At 49.2% G+C, this 23,157-nt stretch overlaps 1 protein-coding gene across 1 annotated transcript in view; it reads left to right on the top strand.

Annotated features, from left to right (window-relative positions):
* Nucleotides 1–1,995: 1,995 nt before the first annotated feature.
* The window catches only part of ARHGAP44 (Rho GTPase activating protein 44), a 34,729-nt gene continuing 13,567 nt past the window's right edge, over nucleotides 1,996–23,157 (top strand). The window contains exons 1-9 of the mRNA XM_088027230.1: nucleotides 1,996–2,046; nucleotides 4,215–4,296; nucleotides 4,721–4,848; nucleotides 7,572–7,683; nucleotides 8,101–8,182; nucleotides 11,029–11,109; nucleotides 13,564–13,677; nucleotides 14,299–14,390; nucleotides 15,127–15,307. Of these exons, the coding sequence (XP_087883356.1) occupies nucleotides 1,996–2,046; nucleotides 4,215–4,296; nucleotides 4,721–4,848; nucleotides 7,572–7,683; nucleotides 8,101–8,182; nucleotides 11,029–11,109; nucleotides 13,564–13,677; nucleotides 14,299–14,390; nucleotides 15,127–15,307 (923 nt within the window). The remainder of the gene's footprint in view (nucleotides 2,047–4,214; nucleotides 4,297–4,720; nucleotides 4,849–7,571; nucleotides 7,684–8,100; nucleotides 8,183–11,028; nucleotides 11,110–13,563; nucleotides 13,678–14,298; nucleotides 14,391–15,126; nucleotides 15,308–23,157) is intronic.

Here is a 23,157-nt window from a genome sequence, read left to right as displayed (position 1 = left end):
TCTTTATAAAGAAAATTCACTAATGATTTAGATACATGGAAATTGGATTTAGTTTCCACTTTTATTTCTGACTTTGGAGTGCAGCTTATTTGGGACCTGTATTCTTAACTCAGTAAGAATGTAATCTAATTATACCTTTAAAAAACCTTTTGGTGTTCCTGAGGGCACTCACAGACAGTCTGTCTGCCTTTTCTAGGATTATCGTTTGGCAAACCTCGAATGCTGAGTCACTGACGGTGTATTCAGTGTGACATTTAGTCTTTCAGGGGTCCCTCCCTTTCCTCTGCCTGCTGAGCCATTTTGATCCTTTGACCCTTTGTGTTTTCCCTGACTTGACATACCTCCCTCACAGCTGCCAGTGATGGATGTCTCCTGACCAAAGAAAGCTGCTTGGCGGACGGGGGGGGAAATGGCAGACGAAGTCGATTCCTCTAGAACCTTTGCTAGATTCAGCAGCCCCACAAAGGCTTTCATTGCCAGGATGCTCCGGTGAGCGGGAGCTGAGGCTTAGAACACATTTTATTCCTCGGGAAAGTTACCATTGCTAAGCCTGCGTGTCTCCATCTCTTACATCAGCAAATAGTTACAAAGCCCCTACTAATGTGCAAAGCACATTTCAGACGGTGGAGGACAGACAGGAGATAAGACCCTTGAACTCTCGGTAGCCACTCATCCAAAATTGGAAATTGAGCACTTTACCCTAAGAGAGTTAGGTGAGAACTCCAAGTGACATTGTGCTTGGCCCTTAGATTGTTCCCAACGAATGTTAATTCATTTCCCCCTCCTCTTTCTTCATTCTTTGAACCTGGACCAAGTGTAGCATTGACTAATCTGTGCTTAAAGCTCTCCAGAGAACAGATTTCCCTTTTAACTCTGTGCCTTGGGTGCAAGAACTCTTCCACATGGTTTGCCTGTCAAGGATACTAGAAGAGGAAACTGCCGCTCACATCCCAGTGTTCTCACTGAGAATAGCTTAATGGGCAGCTGGAGGGGCTGAGGGTTGGTGGGGTTGGTGCAGGATGCTTGAGGTTTCCACGCACCAGGCTCTTGCTGAGGCTCGTAGTTGCTCGCTTGAATTCATTCAGCATCTGGATCAGCTTTCTTGTGCTGTTCTCCTATTTTCCTCAGTACAGACATCATAGATTCTTCTCTCCACTAAGCCCTTGTAAAGATCTCCTACCTGAGGCTCCCAGACAGGGAGGACCTTTAGAGCTCACCTGACTTGTGCAGACAAGGTCACACACACGACATGCTAAAAATCATGGTTAGTGACCGAGTCTGCATCCTTCTCAGAATGTACTTTTACCGGACCTCACTATGGGTGTTTCTGTGGAACTGAAACCGTTTTTCCTCCCAGGGGGAGGACACATTCCAGATTCAGATGCAGCGTTAGGTCGTTGCCCCCTGATCCCACGCAGAGCTGGATGGCGAAGGACAGTTAACAACATTAGATTTGCCTGGGGCATTGACTAAATCCCGGTTTTTCCAAATTTCGAATCAGCAGCCTTCCTTTGAATCCGCCCATCTGTCTTCGCCAACTTCCCCCAAATTGGTGCGTTTCCGCCTCTTTCCCATATGCTTGTGATGGACCAGTCAATATTGGGGGCGAAGGAGAGCAAAGCAGTGCAACCATCAAGGAGAAGAAAGGGCGGACCATTTTCAGGAGTGGTGACACAGACTACAGAGATGTATGGAAGTAATTTGCACATCACTCCCCCACACCAGCTTTCCTGACTCTGGATGTGGTTCATGCTTTATAATCCCTGGGGAAATCGCTCCTTCCACACTTACTCATTCTCTGGAGTCATGGCTGGGAAACGCAGGAATGCCCATGAGAAAAGTCTGGGCCATGGCGCGAATCATTAAAAATGAGATTAAACAGCGGTGAAGGTTCTTGCTTCTACGATGTCTAGACTCATGCATTAGCCGCTAGAGTGTTCTCTGTTTTACCTCGGTTGTGCATTTTACCTTCCACAGGACCAGCTCTCGGCAGACATGTACAGTTTTGTGGCCAAAGAAATCGACTATGCAAACTACTTTCAAACGGTAAGGGTCTAGAAAGGTAAGGGCACATCGGGTTTGCTCATAAGAGTCAGGGTGCGAACAGGAAGGAACGTGGCATGGAACCGAAGGGTGCTCGGTGAAGCACATCATGGGAAAGAGTATGGGTTTTAATTCTTCTGTCTGTGCATAAGTCCGGTCTTCTATTTCTCCCTGGATGAATTTCTCTAAAAACCTAAGAATAAAACTCAACCCATCTATGAAGTTGATCGCGACTCCATGGTCTGTGGCGGTGGTTCTCAACCAGAGGGTGATTTTGTTCCCTCCTCCAGTGGATGTCTGGCCATGTCTACAGGCGCTTGAGGCCGTCACCATGAGGGGAGGAGGTGCATCTAGGGAGGAGAGGTCAAGGGTGAGGCTAAGCATCCTCCAGTGCATGGGACAGTCCCCCAAAGCAAAGAATGACTCAGTCCCAAATGTCAGTCTGGCCAAGGTTACAAAAGCCGGGTCTGTCATAAACAAGGAACTTGGGGAGAAGAAGATAACCCTGCCCTCAGCAGATAATTGTTTCTCATTTTGATTTTGGCCGAAGACAATGACAAGTAGGTATACGGTGATTAATGGGGCCTGTTGGCCTGATTCTCATCGATGAAAGCAGATTTAGACCCAAGAGAAACAGGATCTGAGTCATCCATACTTGAATAATCTGGTCCAAATAATTAAGACCCTGGCTCTCTACCAGGGTAAGTGCAAGGCAAGTCGAAAACAAAATAAAACAAAACCAGCGCTAATTAAAAAAAAAAAAAAACCTGAGAGAAAAAAATACAAATTAAAAATCCAGTTAAGTTCACATGCCTTCTAAGCTGGGGACAAAACTCAAACCTTAAATGATTGGGGAAGTGATGGAATGATAAGGAAGGTAAGGAGGAGAAAAAGAAGGAGAAATCCTGAAAATTTTAAAATTGTAAGCACCCTGGGCCGGTAGCAGTCCCCCAATGCTGTGATCAGTGAGTGATCCAGACCTTGAGAGGCGTTCCCTTGACCCCAAAAAAAGAACCGATAAGCATTCCTTCCAGCCTGGAAAGTTTATTTTAAAATAATAGCACTTCCTCAAGTATATTCCATTGGGTATATTTACAGAGATAATATTTTAGAATTTCTGGAACTTAATGACATTTTTGACATTCCAAAGCTTTCTTGGACTGCCTCCTTGCCATTTATGTACCATTTTTTTCTAATGTTCTGATTTTTTTTTTTTAATTCTTAACTAGTGTTTAGTTTTTACTTGGAGATAATAGTATCTGCCCTCCGTGCCAAGCGTTTAAACGGAACGATTCTCTCCCCTTTACCTCAAGCACATCCAGCTGTGGGGTGAGGGTGTGGGGGTCTCAGAACAGAAATGGCAGGACTATTGCTTACCGTGGTTCATCTGCTCTTGGCTAACATTTCAGCAGCTGTTTTAGTGGCAGGAGGGTCAAAACAGGGAAATTGAAAGAATTTGGGTTTGGGGGGGGCTATATCATGGAGCCGGAGCAATTTCACCCCCAAGGTCCTTGAGGATTGTGGACCAAGCCACACGGTTTCTGATCACTTATATGTTAAACTGACTTTGCAGAAACCAAGATGTATACAGCCTAGCATTTAGCTCTGTCTTCTAGGCAAATGGATTTTTTTTTAAAGATTTATTTATTTATTTGATAGAGAGCATGAGAGCATGCATGCTCAGGGTGGGGGAGGAGCAGAGAGAGAGAGAGAAAATCCCAGGCAGACTCCCCACCGAGCACGGAGCCCGACACAGGGCTCGATCCCACGGCCCGGAGATCATGACCTGAGCCAAAACCAAGAGTCAGACGCTTCACCAACAGCCACCCAGGTGCCCCTAGGCAAATGGATTTCTAAATGTGTTCCCCATTTATAGTTTCCTGTCGTACCTCTGTCTGTTGCCTTTGCTTTGAGGCTGGGGTGCAAGGCAAGGTCATCCTCAGTGGCTCTCCTGCCTCGAAAATGTCCACTTGTTGGGGACTCCTTTGCTCCCGAGGCTGAGGAGGAGGCAAGCTCGAGTCGTCATTTGAGGCGGCCTGAGAGAGAGCAGGGGACTCTGCCTCCTTCCCTGCGAATCAGGTAGCACCTTCACATGGAGCCCCCCATGGGGCACAGCAGCTATGCTCCCCACCCTCCAGCGAAGGGTAACATTCGCCCTTGTGTCTCCTCAGCTCATCGAAGTGCAAGCAGAGTACCACAGGAAGTCACTGGCCCTCTTGCAGGCCGTGTTGCCTCAGATAAAAGCACAACAGGGTAAGTGCAGACCTTCCTTGGAGCGGGGAGGTGGGTGAGGCCGCTTGCCCGCTGGAATGAGACCCTCGGGCCCCGGACCTCCTCCACCCTCACGCACCTCTCAACAGGCCCACGCTGAGACGAGCCTCTAGAACTTCCCACACTGGTCCCTTGAGCCAGCACACCCACACACACACTTTTCCCCGCAGGGGATGAGTTGGGGGGTGTGCGTGGATGTGTGTGGTTGGTGCATATCCAGCATGAAGCCCGGCAGGTCCGGATGCAGCTCACCAGCCGTCTGCCCTGCCCGGGCTCCTCCCTCCTCCCCAAACCACAAGAATGGAGACTCAGCCGGGCCTCCGTGTCTTGGCGAGTCAGGCAGATCTTTGACCAGAGGAGAAGAAATATTCGAGCATGAGGGCCCCTCTCTTGCTTCCCCGCTCAGAGGCCTGGGTGGAGAAGCCTTCCTTCGGGAAGCCTCTGGAGGAGCACCTGATGATCAGCGGCCGGGAGATCGCCTTTCCCATCGAGGCCTGTGTGACAATGCTGCTTGAGTGTGGGATGCAGGAGGAGGTAAGTCCGGGGGCGGCCGAACCCAGCCCCGAGCAGGTATCCTTCTCCAGGCCACAGAGCCTGCGGGGTCTCCTCCTCTCCCCGGCCTCCGCCAGCCCAGACGGTCCCCATCCTGCAGCACACACACTGGTCCTTCTTTCTCCCGTGAGCCTTCACTTGGATTGTGGGAGGCTGGTACCACTGACCCCCAAGGAACGTCTAGCCGCCCTCCGGCCATCCTGTCTCCATATTCCCCAGGATGTGTCCAGGCTGCTCCCCCTTCCTCCCCCTTCCCTCCTCCCCCACTTCCTCCTCTGCTTGATGAGTTCCCTCATTTTAAAACTAGACCTTTTAACCTTTTTGATCATAACTCTTCTCTAGAGATCCCGAAAGTAGGATTGATAGTGACGTTAGCAAGCCCTTCTTGAGGGCCACATGTGAAGAAGTCTATGGGAAATGGGTGACTGTTGTTTTATTGCCGTGTAAACGGTCTCCTGGGACGTGGACCTCGCATTTGGTCCCTTCTGTGGGCTATTTTAAAAATCTCTGGTCCATCTTCCTTTGATCTGATCGGCCAGTCGAGATTGACTTATGGTGTGCTGTGCATTTATCGCTGAGCGGAGTGTACGAGGGGGAGATGGTGGCTTATGAACGTGCTGGGGGACATGTGTCTAGCGTCCGTCAAATGCACCCGATTAATTCAGATTAATTCAGAACAGCTGCGAGTCTTTACGTGGGCCCTGGGTCACGTGTGACAAACCGAGGTGAGTCTGCACCAGAGAAGGAAGCCAGTGAGTGTCCGGATGCATGTTGGCCACCGCCTCTGTGCCAGGCGTGTTGACATGTGGCCTGTTCTCAAGGGATGGGGATAAATGTGGGTTTTTGGACCACGTTTTAAGTGCCGGGCATTCCCGTGCCTGTTATCATAAGTTACTAGATGAGGAGATCTTTACAGTCCCTGAGCGAGAGCCTTATGGACGGAGGTGAACTGAGCCTCCCCCACCCCCCGCCATCGCTTTTTAAAATTACGGAAAAACTGCAACACATAAAGATAAAATAATGAGCCTCATCACGCAGCTTATGGACAATCCTGCTTCCCCTCTGCCTCCGTTCCTGCCCCCGCCCCATGCCTGCCTTGGATAATTGGAAGCCCATCCCAGACGCTGTGTCATTTCACCTGTAATACTTCAGTATGTTTCTCTAAAAGATAGGGAATAAATAGTAATTACATATAATATGGAACATAAAAACATTATATACAGAAAGGAAACGGATGTGTTAATGTCTTCAAATACTTAATCTGCGTCCACAGGTTCTTTCCGCCTCTCCCTCAGCCACCCCGCTCTCTCTTCTGTTTCTCTCTACTTTGTACCAGCTTTTCTCCTTTTAGTAGCAGAAATGCTCAGGTGGTCCCAAGCCTGGGGGGGGAAAAAACCAAAAAAAACCTTTTTTCAACCCAACTACAGCCTCATACTCCTTCCCCAGCTCTTTGGTTTTGTTTTTGCCTTGGCTCCCCGGTTTCCCTTTCACCCCTGCCAGCACCATCGGGATTATCAGCACCATCACCCCATCCCTGCCCTCAGGGAGCATTTGGGGTCCTCCCTCCTCCTCTGGGCTCCACTCCCACGCGTGCCGCCATGTCTTCATTATGCACCCACAGATTTTCCTCAGATGCCCCCAAACTGGACTCACTAGCTTTTGTAAGAATCTCCTCCTCCCCCTCTTGGTTTTGATCTGTTGCTCGGTGAAACAGCCTTCTCAGTAACACGGTCAAAAATCTATAGGCTTCTATTTGACAACCTACTCGCTTCTCTTTGGCATTGTTCATCACCAAGTGCCATTGCGTTTGGTTTCCTCCTCGGCGGTGGCATGGTTTTCTGAGAATCCAGCCCACTGCTTTGGTATCTGCTGTAGCTTGCTCTTGGTCACATCAGCCTTAGTTGATACACTAGTCCAAACATATTTACGGAGCTTCCTCGTGTACACGGAGGAAGAGAGCTTTGGACATCTACTTAGAACGGAGTTAGCCATCTTAGCAGGCCAAACACTCCGTATTCCAGACCAGGCACGTTTTCTTCTGAAGAACCTTTGGAGATCCACATGTGGCCACGAAAGGTTGAAAGAGCAAGGACTGTTCTGCCAGCCCGTTTCTCAGTCTGTGGGCTGCATCACAGAACGCCAGGAGCTGAGAAAGCGAAACCAATCAGTAGCTCTTCGACCATGTCTAACTCAACCTGTGGCTTGGGGGGGGGTTCCGTTCTAATGGCGACCTGCATTTGTCTCCTCAGCACACCCCTGTCTTCTTCTTCCTTCTTCTTTCTTCCTTCTTCTTCTTCCTTCTTCCTTCTTCTTCTCTTTTGCTTCAGGGCTCACTTTTGTACAAGGTACGGTGGTTCACTTGGAAGAGGTGACAGGGATTCAGAAGTAACTTTAAGAATGAAACACAGAGGGGCCAACCGAGGTGTCGCTCCCTGAAAAGCTGCCCCTAATTTGCCCGTCCCCTGAGGACATAGACTTGGTCTCTAAAAGTAGAGTAGAGCCCTGCGTCTCCCAGGACACGCACGCACGCATGCATGCACTTACCCTGCAGGGAGCAGAGCAACTATGATATTGGGTGATGGTGATGGGGAAAACGCATCAAGGAGATTTTGGAGGAAGGGAGCCAGGGAGACTTTGTGTTTGTTCCTTTTGCTCGTGTGCCTTTGAGTTTCAGGGCTGCGCACTGACCCCCTGTGCTGTCTTAGGGACTCTTCCGAGTAGCGCCGTCTGCCTCCAAGTTGAAGAAGCTGAAGGCCGCTCTGGACTGCTGTGTGGTGGATGTGCAGGAGTACTCAGCAGACCCCCACGCCATCGCAGGTGGGCGCCCCTGGCCCCTTAGCCAGGGGCTCCCTTGTGCTGGAGAGCTCACGGGGAAGGGCGTGTGGTCACGTGACCCTCGAGCCAGTGGCTTCCCAGCATGTGTCATATGTATCCACTCAAGGCTCGGTCTTAAGCCTGATTGCTGGGGCCCCCTGAAGAAAGATCTCCCCAGTATGCCGAGGGCAGATGAGATGATGGTGGGAAATAAGGGGGAAACCAATGTGATTGGCAGTCCAGGCCCCACTGCCCTGCCAGAGCCTCCGATCCAGTCACGTGGGAAGGCACTGTTTGGTCGTGGTGTGTGGGTCAGGGGGCACCCATCCCCCGACCCACATGCCACGGGTGATGCCGGCTGGTGGGACGCGTCTATGCCAGTGTAAAGTGGCTCAGAACCAATATTGTGTCGATGTCCAGGAGCTTTGAAATCTTACCTCCGAGAGTTGCCGGAACCTCTGATGACCTTTGAACTCTATGACGAGTGGATTCAGGCTTCCAAGTGAGTACACCACGTGTTGGAGTGTGTGGTTGGGTGGCATTTATTTGGAAGTATTTATTGAAATTAGGAAAGCATGCAACCTATGATCTTAACTCCGCTTTTTGGTATATGTCATGGAGAAGTGCTCATGCTTGTACCCAGAGGAGCATGTACAAGGATGCCGTTGACAGTGTTATTTTGAATAGGAAAAGCCTAGATATGATTAAAGATGTATTGGTGGGGGGGGGGGGCAGGTGCATGAATAAATAAACCATGGCATATCTACACTGTGACATACTCTGTAGCGCTTAAAAACCCTGGTCAAGGGGCGCCTGGGTGGCTCAGTCATTAAGCGTCTGCCTTCGGCTCAGGTCATGGTCCCAGGGTCCTGGGATCGAGCCCCGCATCGGGCTCCCTGCTCAGCGGGAAGCCTGCTTCTCCCTCTCCCACTCCTCCTGCTTGTGTTCCCTCTCTCGCTGTGTCTCTCGCTGTCAAATAAATAAATAAAATCTTTAAAAAAAAAAACAAACAAAACAAAAAACAAAACCCTGGTCGAGCCATTCCTGCTAACACGAAAAGATAAGACTTAACTTCTCAGTGAAATAAAATAAGTTAATAAGGACACATATGATATTCTGTTTTTTTTTTTAAAAACACCACTCAAAACCATACAATTTTAGGAATGCCTCTATAGATGCATAAATCCATAGAAGGTTCTGGAAGGGCTCACAGAAGCGGATCGTCGTGATTCCCCTCCAAGGGAGGGGCCACAGGGTCTTGACTCTTACTTGTAATCGTTACAATTCAATTAATAATGGCTCATTAGTAGCTAATCTAAAAACTTGACATCTGGTCTGCAGGCTGCCCTCAGCCAGATGCCTGAGAAGGGACATGATTTCTAGAGCTCTCTAGTCGTAGGTTTAGTCTCAAAGCACAGCCAGCTTAGGTTGTCAGAGGGAATGCTCGAGTATGTATGTGCTTCTTTGGGCCCTGCAAGAGCCCAGCTGACCTCCAAGGGAAGCGAGGCTCTGTGTGTGTGTGGTGTTCGAGAACCCACTAGCTGCAGTCATGTTGCGTGGCGCTGGCTTTTCTTCCCCAAGGTAGAGTAGAGACTATGCATCAGAAAAGCCAGGCTAATTACCTGCTGTGCTTACATCTCTTGTGGAGCGTGGGTGTGAGCTCCATGAGGGTATTGATCATGAGCGATACCTCTGCCGAGGGTTTTTTTACAGGCTTGTCACTGTTCTAAGCTCCTTATACGCGTTTAACTCATTTAGTTGTCACAGGAACGAACCCTTCGAAAGTGGGTTGTGCTGTTTTCCCCAGCTTACAGGTGAGGAAGGTAAGTCCCAGAGCAGGTGTGTGAATAAATGGCAGAATGAGGATTTGAGTCCAGGGGATCCAGTCTGGAACCCATGTGCCTAACTACAGCACTTAACGCCTCTCTAGAGCCACTCAGTGGTCCTAGGGATGAAGAGAAATGAGACCGTATCCTCTGATGGAAATGGTCCCTTTTACTTCCAGACCGTATATGTGATCTTGATGATAGAGGAGCTAGAGAAGGGAGGACAGCCAGGGCGTTGGGATCTAGCCGGGTCTTGGCAGCGTCTGCCCTTTCCCCTCAAGACCCTGATTGGAAGCCTGAGATCAACCAGACCCTCTGCTGAGCACTTTGTACAGAGGCCCCTCTATACCGCTCATGCCAACTCCAGGCGGGAAGTCGTCCCATGAACCCATTTTACAGAGGAGGGAGGTGAGGTTGCACAGAGATGCAGTAGTTGGCCCAAGATCACGGGCAGGATAGAGCTAGGTCTTTAATGGCCTCCCTGCACCAAACCCTCCTTGTCCAGCCTTTGGTCAAATTGCAGCCACTTCGCGAATAGGATCTGTTCACCTTTGTAAATGGCACGTTTGGTTTGCACTTCAGAGTCCTAGGAAAAATGTGTTTTGGAGAATGCTTACCTCTTCCTCAAGGCTGAACTGAGGGAAAAGAGAGGTTTTCTCCCCTCGGTCAGGATCTGGGGGAGGACCTGTCGGTACACAGCAGTGAAGTCCGTGGGTGATGGTCACCGCCCTCAGGGCCCCAGGTGAAGGGGTCAAAGCTGAGCCCTCACCCTGCTGACATTTTCCTTTTAGTTTTTCTGGAGAAAAGATTCTTTGAGCAGAAAGGCCATCCTAACCATGTGTGCCTTGTAGATTTTCATGAGAAGCATATATAAAATGTAGTCCTATAAATAATCTCTTTAAATTCTTACAGGCCTTATTAAAAAATTAAAAAAAAAAAAAAAAACCCTTGGAGCAGACCTTTCGTAGAGTGGAGAGTCTTTGGTTCATGGAAATGATCCATCTCTGAGTTAGCTCGTGAAGGTCAGATTTCCGTATGTGTATTTTGAGCTCATAGAACGTACCAATTCAAAAGGTATTTATGGAGCACCTGTGATGCGTCAGATGCCACGGAACGTTAAGTACCATCTATTGAACTGGACAGTAGGCTGCCCCACGGTGTGAAAGTGGGTTGAGCTCTCTTGACGGGTGCATTGTATCCTAGTTCCTGTGCCAGGCTCCCTCCTGACAACCCCACGGCCCTGCCTTGCTCTAGAGCAGGTGTCTGGCTTCTTCCCTCCTGCCCCCGCCTGCTCCCCCGGCCTGCATTCACCCGAGACCCGTGGCACGTGCTGGGGAGGTCTGCGGGACAAGACAGGGGCCGCAGAGAGGGAAATAGTCATCACTCAGCACTCAACTGATACTAGCTCACTGGGAGGGTCGGTCGCAACCGTTGGCGTCTCATTCTCCAACTGGTTAATATGATTGCCAATGAGATCTGATTGATCCATGCTCAGCCAGTGGCTTTCCTGTTTATTCCCCAGTATTCAGGAGCAAGACAAGAGGCTTCAGGCTCTGTGGAATGCTTGTGAAAAATTGCCCAAGGCCAATCACAACAACATCCGGTAGGTGGACGGATCCTGGAGACGCGGGGTCAGGGTGATTTAAGCCACGCACACACGGTTTCCCGGCTAAAGGTCATGGTAACTAGCCTGCGTGACATTTTATGGGGTGCCGAGCTTGGTTAATGCGCATGGTCTCCTTTCAACCTCAGACAACCCTGCGAGGTTGTTAATGACCATGTTGCCAAGGAAGGAACAGAACGGAAGGCGCTATATGACTTTGGAAGGCCATTGGCTAATTCAGTTGAGTTCTCTGATGTGCAAGAAGCAAAGATGAATGCAAGCTATTTTTACGATTTTTTACGATTTTTTATTTATCCATTTGAGAGCGAGAGCATGAGTGGCGGAGGGGTGGGGGAAGGCTCAGAGGGAGAGGGAGAAGCAGACTCCCTGCTGAGCAGGGAGCCCGACGCCTGGCTCCATGCCAGGACCCCAGCAGGCAGACACTCAACCGACGAAGCCTCCCGGGCGCCCCAATATTGTGCATTTATTGTAAAGATAAGCGTTCAGGCACAGCTGGGAGAGGTTGAGCAAACCTGGAGCTGCTTGGCGGAGGTGTCCTTGAGCTCGTCTGCAGGGAGAAGGAGCCAGATGAGTATCCTCTGGTGCTCTACCGTTCACCGCCTCTTTTCCGCACGTCTCTCTCTCTCACTTTCCTTGCTTCCCCCCTCCCCCTGCCCCGGGATTTTACTTCCCGCTCCTCTACAGATCTTTTCTGCTTCTCACACTCTCTGCTTCCTCCTCCCTTCGGCTTGCCAGCACCGCTCCTGGCCCTGCCACCCCCCCTCCGTGCTTCCCTAGATGCAGACTCCCAGCTTCAGCTCCTGTTGCCATCTGCCCGAGTATTTCTGCTTTCCTGTTCAAAATTCTAGCAGCCAAAGGTATGGCTCACCCTTAAGAAATTAAACATAGAATTACCATCTGATCTGGCCATGCCACTTCTGGGTATATATAGACCCAGAAGATGTGAAAACAGGGACTTGGTACTGGTACACTCATGTGCATGACAGCATCATCCGTAATAGTCAAGAGGTGAAAACAGCCCAAACGGCCATTGCTGGGTGTATAAACAAATTATACATGCAATGTGATGTTCGGCGGGTGAATCTTGAGGACATGGTGCCAAACAAAAGAAGCCAGACACAGGACAGATACTGTATGATCCCACGTATGTGAGGTACCCGGAGCTGGCACATTCATGGAGACAGAAAGGAGGGGGGCGGGGCTGCCAGGGGGGAGGGGAGTGTTTAATAGGTATAGAGATTCTGTTCTGGAAGCTAAAAAACGATCTGGAGATGGATGGTGGTGATGGTTCTTCACAGTGCGAATGTACTTAATGCTACCATACACTTAAAGAGTGATGAAAGTAGTAATTCTTATGTAGATTATGGCACAAGGTAAAAAAAAAAAAAAAAAAAAAAAAGTCCCAAGAGCGATTTAACGTACGGCTTCCTCATTGGTTCCTTGAGATATAATTCACATACCGTTGTGTCCTCTTAAAGGGTGTGATTTAATGGTTGTTTGTATGTGTGTCGAGTCACACAACTACCACCACTCACTTTAGACCATTTTCATCACCCCGCAAAGGAACCCTGTTCCCATTAGCTGTCACTCTTCATCCCCCCGCCCAAGCCTGGCCCCTTGCAAACACGAATCTACCTTCTCTGTCTCTGCAGATTTGCTTCTGCTGGACATTTCACCTGGGTGGGGTCCTACAACACGTGGGCTTTTATGTCTGGCTTATTTCACTCAGGATAATGTCCTCGAGGCTCATCCGTGTGGTAGCGCATGTCAGTATTTTGTTTCTTTTCATGGGTGAATAGTATCCCGTTGGATAGACCACGTTTTATTTATCTGTTCCTCCCTCGGTGGACATTTTGGATGGTCTCCACTTTCTGGCTGGCTTGCATAACACTGCTGGGATGCACATTTGTGTACAAGTTTGCATGTGGGCCTATTTCTCTTGGGTAGGTCTCTGGGAGTGAATTGTTGGCTCCGGTGCTAAATCTATGTGTAGCTTTTTTTTCCATTAGCTCTCAAAGCCCCACTGAGGTGAATCCCGGGGCACACCAGTCCTGGCATGTAGAGGTCCCCGTTGATGACACCTGGACACTTTGCTTCTCACCTCTGCACACAGGGAGAGTGGCAGGTGACTGAGGTTTGAAAAGGAGGAGGGACTTCAGGTCACCAGATCCTGAGTCCAGAGGAAAGACGGGGAATTTCTTTGGCCAGGGTTCACGGCAGCAGATGTTGGCATGTAGCCAAGTGAGATCGGAGTCTGTCTGTTTCTCAAGCATTCTCATGGCTGGACATGTGACACATCTTCATTATAATGCAGGATGTAGGAGTCTCATTGTCAGCAAGATGGGCTACACGGGAGAGATTTCTGCCCTCTGCTGGGGGAATGTGGCTTAGGTTGAGCCCGAGTTGAACCTGGCCCTTCTGTCTTCCTTTCAGATACTTGATCAAATTTTTATCCAAGCTATCAGAATATCAAGATGTAAACAAGATGACTCCCAGTAACATGGCAATTGTGCTAGGACCCAACCTCCTGTGGCCACAGGCGGAAGGGTGAGTGCACAAGGAGGAACATGCAGAGGGGTGGCGTGTGGGCGGGACAGCCAGGGCCCCAGATAAGTCATCAGCCTCTTTTATTTGTCAAGTCCTATTTCTTTCTTGGCCTGCTCATGTTTTAGGCTCAGGAGAAGACCCAGAATTGTGCAGATCTTTCTCACTGATGGTCTCAGGGCTACAGGCCTGCAGTGAGCTCAGGTCTTCTCTGAGCTAATCTGAGTCTGCAGTGGGGCAGGCAAGCTCTTCTAAGCCTTCCTCACGCCCCTCATGTGTGTGAAGAGCACACATCCCAGCATCTGGATGCAGGGGATAGAGGGCTGTCTCAAAAGAGAGAACAGAGTTGGAAAGCAGATGAATCTGGCGTTTGTGAGAATCACACCTCACAGTGAAAGGTGCCTGGTACTTGGTGATTTCGTATATATTACTCACTCACACGTCTCTTGTAAGGAGGACATCTATGGAAAGGTGAAGTGTCCTTCCAAAGAGAAAGCCTACTCTCAGACCTAGGTCAGCAGGCTTCCGGTCCAGGGGCCCTTCCCAGGCTGTGGGGCCAGGTGTGCCTTGCCGCTGCCTCGGCTAGTAACCTGGCCCTGCCCCCTCTCTGCTCTGTACTCGCAGGAACATCACGGAAATGATGACCACAGTTTCACTGCAGATTGTTGGGATCATCGAGCCCATCATCCAGCATGCAGACTGGTTCTTCCCTGGGGGTACGTGGTGGCATCGAGATACAGGAGTGGGGGGCCGGGGGAGGAATCAGAGTGTCACTGTGAGTTCACAACTTCTGAAATCAGAGGTGTTTGTCGTTAATCCTCCTACACACATGCGTGAGTCATGGCGGTTTCTTACTATCTAATCCCCGACTGAGCGACATTCTGGCCACAGGTGTCCACTGCCCGCACTAACCAGCCAACAACCATAGCGACCTTAGTGAAATCTCTGGTTTCCAATCCTTTTTAATGTTTTATCTTTGGTTTTCCAGAAAGACAATGTCGTCACCTATAAATAATAATACTGCCTCTTATTTTATTTTCTTGGCTTATTCCCTTGGCCAGCACTTTTCCAATAGTGTTAAATAACAGCAGTGGGAGTGGGCATTGCCCTTTTTCCTGATTTGACTGCTGTGTTGTTTCACTTGTAACCATGAGGTTTGAGATAGATGATTTTGTCTTTTTCAGAAAGTACCCATCTGTTCCTGTTTCACTAAGTTGGCTTTTAACCATAAATAGAAACTGCTTTATTTAATGTTCATCATATTAGTGTGATAGCTGAGCACTTGTGTTCACCTTCTAATAGGATGAATTATATTAGGATGAATTCGTATCAACAGATGACCTAACATTGAACCACGGGACACAGTTTTCTAGGGGTAAAGTGTAGAGGACAGGCCATGTCAGGAACGGCGTGACCAATAGATCGCGTACACCCATTCTCTCATCCCTGCAGAGATAGAGTTCAACATCACAGGGAATTATGGGAGTCCCGTACACGTGAACCACAACGCCAACTACAGCTCAATGCCCTCCCCAGACATGGACCCTGCTGACCGGCGCCAGCCCGAGCAGGCCCGCCGGCCCCTCAGCGTTGCCACGGATAATATGATGCTGGAGTTTTACAAAAAGGATGGGTATGAACCAGTGTCCCTTTCTCAGCGTTGGAGGGGCGGAGGGGAGAGGGGTGGGGAGTTAACACCAAACCAGATTGCTGGGAAGGTTGCACTCTCTAGCAGCGGTTTAGGCGATGTGCGGCAATTAAGCTGTTTCCTCCTTCTCTGTGTTTCTCCTGTGCTGTTGTGACTGAGTCCCTTGGCTTGCTTCCCTTGCTCTAGGGACAGAGGTAAGTGCAGTATTGATTACTTCTCACCAGAAGGAAAAAAAAAAAAAGTTGGCCAACAAGGGCAATGAAAAGAAATACGTGAACACTTTATTTTCACTCAAAATGTATAAACATAGGTCAGTTCTCAAATCCCAAATGGTTTTTCACTGACAATGGCTCTGCTCCTTCCCATTCTTCAGCAACACTCCTGCGTAAGCATCTCCTGGAATGCGTGGTTGAACGTTTCCAGGTTCAGTCTCTTTGAAACAGAGAGCAAACCTACACTTGAAGCAACCTGAATGTAAAGTCCTTGTAAGTGTTTAAGACGCCTTCCCATCGTTGATGATTGATACCTACACCTCCTATGATGCAGTCCCCACGAGACTCATAAATGCGTTCAACTTCATTTGCATGGCAACGGCCGTCTCGACACTCCTATTCAGATCAGGTCACATAACATGGAACTGTGTACTGTGGTTCCCAAAACCAATAAAGTGGGCATAAACAGGTTTGGTAACAAGCACAGCTGATCCATGGGGAGCGTCAGCCACGAGGACCAGAGTATGTGCATTGAGAGCACCCCGCAAGTTCAAGGCATCAGCGGAATGTGTCTTACAGAAGGAAACGGGGATTGCATTGTTTGCTCCAGCAACCCAGTCGAGTAAACTTTGGTTAAGAATTAAAAATTGCGGCTGTAGCACAAAATTCAGCGGCTGCTCTTTCAAAATGGACCAGGAGCATAAAGCACTGAATAGGAATATATTATCAGAGATTCGGACAACAACCTTCCACCTCCCTGACAGATCTCGAGGCAGCCAGAAAGATATGCTTCCTCCCAAGGAAGGGCCTCAGAGGAAAGGTTGAAAACCAAGAACAGTAGGGGTGCATCTTACTGTTCACCCCTCTTGGTTTCTGAGTGGGAGCTGGCCCTGGAGACCTGGACCTGTGTCCTGGGATGACAGATCCCTGCCTGTCTCCTTACCCTGCGGAGACCCTTGCTGTGTGAGGCAGCTGGGGAGTTGTTTGCTTTGTGCTGTTGGTTACTGATTCTCCAGTGAATGGGGAAAGAAAAACTAGAAATTCCTAGAAGTTGGAGAGAGTAAGGGGAAATATCTTAAATCTTTTTTTTTTTTTTAAGATTTATTTATTAGAGAGAGTGGGGGTGGGAGCAGAGGGAGAGAGAATCCCGAAGCAGACTTCCCGCTGAGCACAGAGTCCAGGGACTCGGGGCTTGATCCCAGGACCCTGAGATCATGACCTGAGCTGAAATCAAGAGTCAGATGCTTAACCGACTGAGCCACCTAGGTGCCCCTTGAATGATGATATGTTTAAGCAACTGCCTCCTCTCTGATGACATTCGGTCATTCAAGAACTTGGTAAATGATTTGCCCGTTCCACACGCTGTTCTGATTTAAAACCAGAACTGCCACCATCAACTTTTAAGGGTATAGGGAGGGGATGCACTGCGTAAATTACTCTTGCACGCTAAATGGATGTGGTTTGTGTATTTTAAAATTTGTATTAAACATGAAATTAAGTGGAGGGCTTACTGGTTTAGGGTCACCCTTGCTCCGTTGTCTAAGGTACTGGCCCAGGTGCTTTAAGGTACAGTGAGCTTGCAGATGATCAGTTTCTAACCAGCTTTCCCAGAAACAGAAACCTAAAGTTGTAAGTGTTTTGGGGAGAGAAGAAAGTCATTTGCATCAGTTGAAGGCCCCTGTGCTATTTTAGCAATACCAGGGGGATTCTCCACATTTATCCCATTTCTGAGCTCCGAAAATCTACGGACACATTTTAAAGTCTTCAAACTACCCTCTTGAAACACTGACAAATTAAAGCTCACTTTACGAAAGCATTTTGGTCAAGTTAAAAAAAAAAAAAAAAAAACAACAAACAGTTGTATATAATTTTCCTGGCTGATGGCTGTTATGACCTAGACATCATACAAAGTGGTTCACTCCCATCCCAGCTCCAGGCTTTGGTCCTGCTGCCTTTGATTCAGGATGACTTGGGAAAGTGAGTTTCTTTAGCAAGACCTGGAGGCAGATTTTGGAGCTCACATCCACCTTTCTCATTATTGGGGTTGGCAGAATAATGGTCCCCCCCAAAAGCTAGCAGCAGGTCCTGAACCCTGGAACCTGTAAATATTACCTTATTTGGGAAAAGGGTCTTTGCAGATATGATTAAAATAAGGACTGTGAGGGACCACTCTGGATTACCAGGGTGGCCCCTAAATGCAATCCCGTGTATCATAAAATGCAGAAGGAGATTTGACATAGGCACGCAGAGAAGGAAAAATGGGAAGATGGAGTGGAGAGAGATTTAAGGATGTGGCCACATGCCAAGGAATGGAAGCCACCAGAGGCCGGAAGAGGCAAGAAACGGCTTCTCTCATGGAGCCTCTGGAGGGAGCGCAGCCCTCCTGCCATCTTGATTTCAGCCCATTGCCACTGATTTTGGCCTTCTGGCCTCCAAAATGGCAAGGGACTAGATTTCCGTCATTTACTGACTTTGTGGTACTTGTTACAGTAGCCACGGGGACCTAATACATCCCTCCACATGCAGGAGCTTTGTGGTAGAAATGGCAGCAGGTGCTTGGTCCTCCCTCCATTGAGGGTCGAAATCTAAGTGCACTCCCTCTGACTATGAGCTGGCCTCAGCGACTGACTTATCTACCAGAATGTGGTGGAAGTGATGTGCTAGGACTTCGGAAGCTGGGTCAGAAAGAGCCTTGTCGATTATGCCTGGGTCTCTTGAATACTCACTCTTAGAACCCTGCTACCTTGCCGTGTGGGAGCCTGGGCGGCCCCTCGGAGAGCAGTTAAAGCCCCCGGCCTTCACCCCCCAGCTGGGCGCCGAGCTGACAGCCAGCACCCACTTACCAGCTTTGGGAGGGGATGGTCTCGGAGTCTTCCTGGCCGGGCCGGACCTTCTCGGCTAATGCCGTATACGGGACATGACTGTGCCTGCCAAACTCTGCCAAGAGTGTGGATTTGTGACCCAGATAAAAAATAAGCTGCTTCGTTTTGAGGATGGCTCATTACGCAACAAAAGATAGAATAAGCTTTTAAAAAAAAAAGAAGGCTGCTCTCCGGTGGCCCTGACCCCATTCTTCGAGGCTGCCCTAATTGGCCTGGGCTGGGATTCAGGCACTGGTGCTCTTTAAAAGTGTCCTGGCTGATGATTCTCATGTGCCTGTAGGGTTGAGAAGCACCGAATCACAGAAAGATTTTGTCATTCTGAATAAAGAATTTGGCAGTGATATAATTTTTTAAAAATTTTTCAAAATTTTCCTTCTGTAGCCCTCGGGTGTTGGTGTGAGATATGAGCTGTCCTGACTCTGCCAACACTCGGAACCACGAAGTATTGATTCGGTCACCCCGTGTGCCCTTACACCCTGTGTAAGCTCCGACTTGGAAATTTGAGGGTACAGGTTACTATGTATTTTTCATGCCTTGTTAGTACTGGCTTTTTGCTTTGTTTTATAAAATAGCGACATCTGTTTCATGGATCCTTTGTCCCAAATAGTACACGAAAATCACCTTGCAGATCCCTTTTATTTTTCGGACAATGGCAGTGTCATCCCTGGTCCCATCAAGTATTTTTTTATGTGAGCCCTACTGCCTTTTTGTTTTTTGTTTTTTTTTTTTTAATTTTTATTTATTTGACAGAGAGACAGCGAGAGAGGGAACACAAGCAGGGGGAGTGGAGCCCTGCTGCCTCCTAAAGAGTTGGCCAAGAGGTCTGCACTCTCTTGCCCGTTGGTCAGGGGGGACCCATAGTCCCTCCGCATTTGTCCGATGCCTCCATTGGCCGTGTCCCTGGCAGAGTCTGCACAAGCTCAGCAGGGATCGTTGAGAGGACAAGCCTGGAGGTGAGAAGAGAAACGATGTCAGTGGTGGACTGTCCTTCCTCGTTCACGTCTCCCCCCGACGGCTCTCGTCCCCCCTCTTTCTACTCCTCTCTGCTTCCTGCCTGCTGCTAGCCGTACACTTCAGAGACCCCACCGGTACCATCCCATCCACACGGTCTCCCTGCTGCCTGTTTGCTGCCTTCTGGCTCTGGCCCGTGCTCTCCAGTGTTACCCTCCTGGCCGACGTCCACCCCGCTGTGCCGGCTCAGTCCTAGCCTCTGGAGCCCCAGCAGGATGGCATCTGTTCACAGAAATCCCAGTGGCCTGGGCTCTTTATACTCCAAAGACCGACGCATAGCTCCTCTTTCAAGTCTGGAAACTTGACATGCCTGACGCCATCTTGCTTGTCCCACAGCGGTCTGGTCCTCAGAGGTGCTCTACCAGAGCCACTTGACTGCAACCCCCAAATCTCTGTGGTCTCCCCTAGAGCTCAGTTTGGTGTGTGACGCATCCTTCGCCTGTGTTTGACACCCGGCTCTGCGATGGGTCTTGTCCCACCCATCTGGACCTTCATCTAGGTGTCCAGCAATTTGGAACAGGCACCTTTAATTGAGAAGGTTCGGGAGCAATGTGAAAGGTGCTCTGTGGACGACTAGTTCCACGTGGTGTTGGTCGTATTGGGCTGGGAGGGGACAGAAACCTGGGGTCTGATGGGCTCCTAAAGCACGTGATTCAACACACTGAAGCCAGTTCATGTAGTGTGTGACTTCTTAGGGTCTTTAGCACATCGTCACAGGCCACAGGTCTTCATAAGGTGGCTGTGGCATGCTTCCTTCCCCAAATTTATTAAATCTAGAAAACCCATGGTCACCCGACAACCGAAACTAGGGTCTTCTGTAATTGCAGATATCAGGGTGTTCTGCAGACCCTGCGGGGGAGGATGAACAGCGCACAGAGACCGTGACCCCAAAAGGCATGTCACTGTGGCTAGCTGGTGCAATAATTTTATTTCAGATAGAGCCTGAAGCTGTCTGAAGACGAGCTTACCTAGAAAGCCATCCCGGGTACCAGTGGGAAATTTGACTCCTATTTTGGGTTTGTGTTGGCCAAATGGACCTTGTTAGAGGTATATTCTTGGCCCGGGGCCCCAGCACAGCTTCCACACCACCAGGATTTATGCATTTTGGGGTGCTGAGACCGGGTCTGTGAAATGTGGCCAGATGACTCCAGTCTTTATTTGTACTGGGGAGGTGAAGAAACTTCATTGTTATGCATTTAGGAAAGGAATTATCTGTCCCCAGTGGAACTGGAAATTACCTGATTCTGGCCTTTCCCGGGTGAGTGTTTGCAAGGCTAAGTCTTAGGATGTTTAGGTTTCCTGTCGCTCACCATCTGGGGCCCCACGGGCCCCGGCCACTGCTCCCTGGCCCCCGAGTTTATCTTAAACATTCCCTGAACTTACAAGTCTTCAGCGGATGCTTGGGGACCTTCCCAAATCCCCCAGGCTCTGCCATCTGATGGCAGATGCATTTCTTGTCTCCTCTCTCTTGGCTGGCCTTTGCCAAATATAACTGCTTTTTAGAACAGCAATCAAAACCTTCCAGATCTCTCTAGACTTGAGTACTTCAAAACCATATTTTAGTTAGTACCTCTGGCTAGGCTTCTTCCTGACCAGGATTCAAAAGCAGCGTGGCACATGTCTGTCCTACAGAGGGGGGAATAAAGCAAAAAGCACCTGCTAATCCTTGACGATCCATTCCCTAGAATGGTTCACAGCAAACTTCTGCTCTGTGATAAATGTGTTCTTGATGTAGATGCCTGATCTTCTGTCTTCAGATTTGGGCTTTTTTCTTCCGTCTTCCTTCCACTGGTGCAGTCTTTTGTCTCTTTTAAGGTTCTGGATCTTACGCTTTCCCTGTGTGGCCTACCGGGTTACAGACTTTACAACAAGAATACCACTTCATTTCCTGCATCAGGGGAGACATTTCTAGGTCTGACCTTTCTACTCCCTTGTCTCCGTGCCTTGTGGGAGAAGAATCCCCCGTATGTGAAAGAGCCCTATTATGGACATGCAAAGGATGAACTTTGGGGTCGGGCTCTCTTCCGAGTTCAAATTCTGGCCACGTGACCTTGGGAAGTGACTCACCCTCTGCATGCCTCCGTTTCTTTAGATGCAAAGTGGGGAACTAAGAGTTTGTTTTGAGCATTAAGTAAAATCTTACTTCGGAAGCATTCAGAAAAATGCCCAGCCTGTGGGAAACGTCAGCTGCTTCAAGGACACAGACTAGGTTTTTGAGTGCCTTTGTCCCATTTTTAAGATGGTGACATGGCTGGGCATGCTTCTCCAGGAGGAACTCTGCCCGGCCCCTTCCTTTGCCATCACACTAAGAACACCATGAACGTCTGTCTGTCTGTCTCCACCCACCCACGGGCGATCGGGCTAGTTTCGCAAGCACAAAATACACCAAAGCCAACATGGACTGGCCAAGGACTATTGAAGGACTGGCCTTCTGTAGGGTGAAGGGTTGTGGCCATTTCTGCCTGAGCCTCCTGCTCCCCATCATAAGTTTTGTTTCCCAAAGAACCTTTCAGCCAAGACGAGACCTTTCTGGTTCTGCCCTTCTTTCCTGCCCAGATGCCCCAGGCTGGGCTGTAACACTTCAGGAAAGAAGAGGATCCGCTCTTTGGTTTTCTTTTCCTTAAGCCTAGAGTCCTCCACGGATGCTTTCCCCGCCTCTGAAACGCACAATGGCCCATCTCACCAGATTCCCGAAAGACTCAGGAAGCCAGGAAAAGGGTTCATTCCCCTTCCACCAGAGAACCCCCCGCCCCCCCCTATCTTTGGTGTTTTGTTAAGAAGGGAAGACCGTCTCGTGGCAGATCCTGTAAACCCAGGTGGCATGACCCAGATGGGGGTCTTCCCAGTGTCTCCATCTCCCGCTAGCCTGATTCACGGGCACCATATGCTTCTGTCCCCCTCCTGTCAGCCTGTTTTAGGCTTAGGTTCACGGCCTATTTCTTTCTCCATGAGGATTATAAAAAACAAAACTGTACTTGGCACCTATAAGGACAGAGCATTATCATCATCAAGCCTGCCGCTTGTTGGCTTCTTAGCAGGTGCTTCGTAATTTGTACACACTGTTCTTGTTCTTTACAACCCTAAGGAGGAGGGGTCACTCTTATTCCCATTTTACAGAGGAAACTAGATGTTCAGTAACTCATCCCTATCACACAGTAATGAGAAAATCTGGGATTCAAACCCCAAATCCCTCCTTCCAGAGGGCAGTGCTACTTCCCTGAAGCAGGACAGGGAGTGGGGTCACCCCATTGCCCAGCTGCCACTCCAGCTCCTCACAATCCAGCTACCCAGCCTCTATCTTCCCTCCATGAACGTGCCGCATGATTCTCTTTGTTCTCCAACTTGTCAACCCTTTAAATGCCATTGGCATAGCCAGACGGACTCCTTATAGGGCACACCCTGTGTTTCCTACCCCTCACCCATCACCGTGGCCCCTTGAGTGGCCACTTGGCTTCCTCCCGCGGGTTAAGGGTCCAAGAGCGTGCTAAATGTATCTTACCACTCAGTCACTGGTAAATTACCTTCACAGCAATGCTGGAAATGGGATGGGAGGTGTTAGCCTCATTCTGTAGATGAAGAGTGGCTTAACTGGGTCCAGAGGCTTGGATGGTTCCAGAACCTATTCCCTGATACTGTCTGTTAGAAAAGGTACAGAGTGTGTCCTATGATAAGTTCCATACAAATATAAGGTCCCGGTAGACTAGGAGGAGTTCCACAGGGCAGATTGTGC

This window comes from Eumetopias jubatus, unplaced genomic scaffold (genome assembly GCF_037043125.1).
Source record: "Eumetopias jubatus isolate StellerSeaLion01/CBP00866 unplaced genomic scaffold, mEumJub1_p1.0 scaffold_10, whole genome shotgun sequence".
Classification (NCBI taxonomy): Eukaryota; Metazoa; Chordata; class Mammalia; order Carnivora; family Otariidae; genus Eumetopias; species Eumetopias jubatus.
Note: the sequence above shows the minus strand (reverse complement) of the source record. Positions and strands in the feature narration are given on the sequence as shown.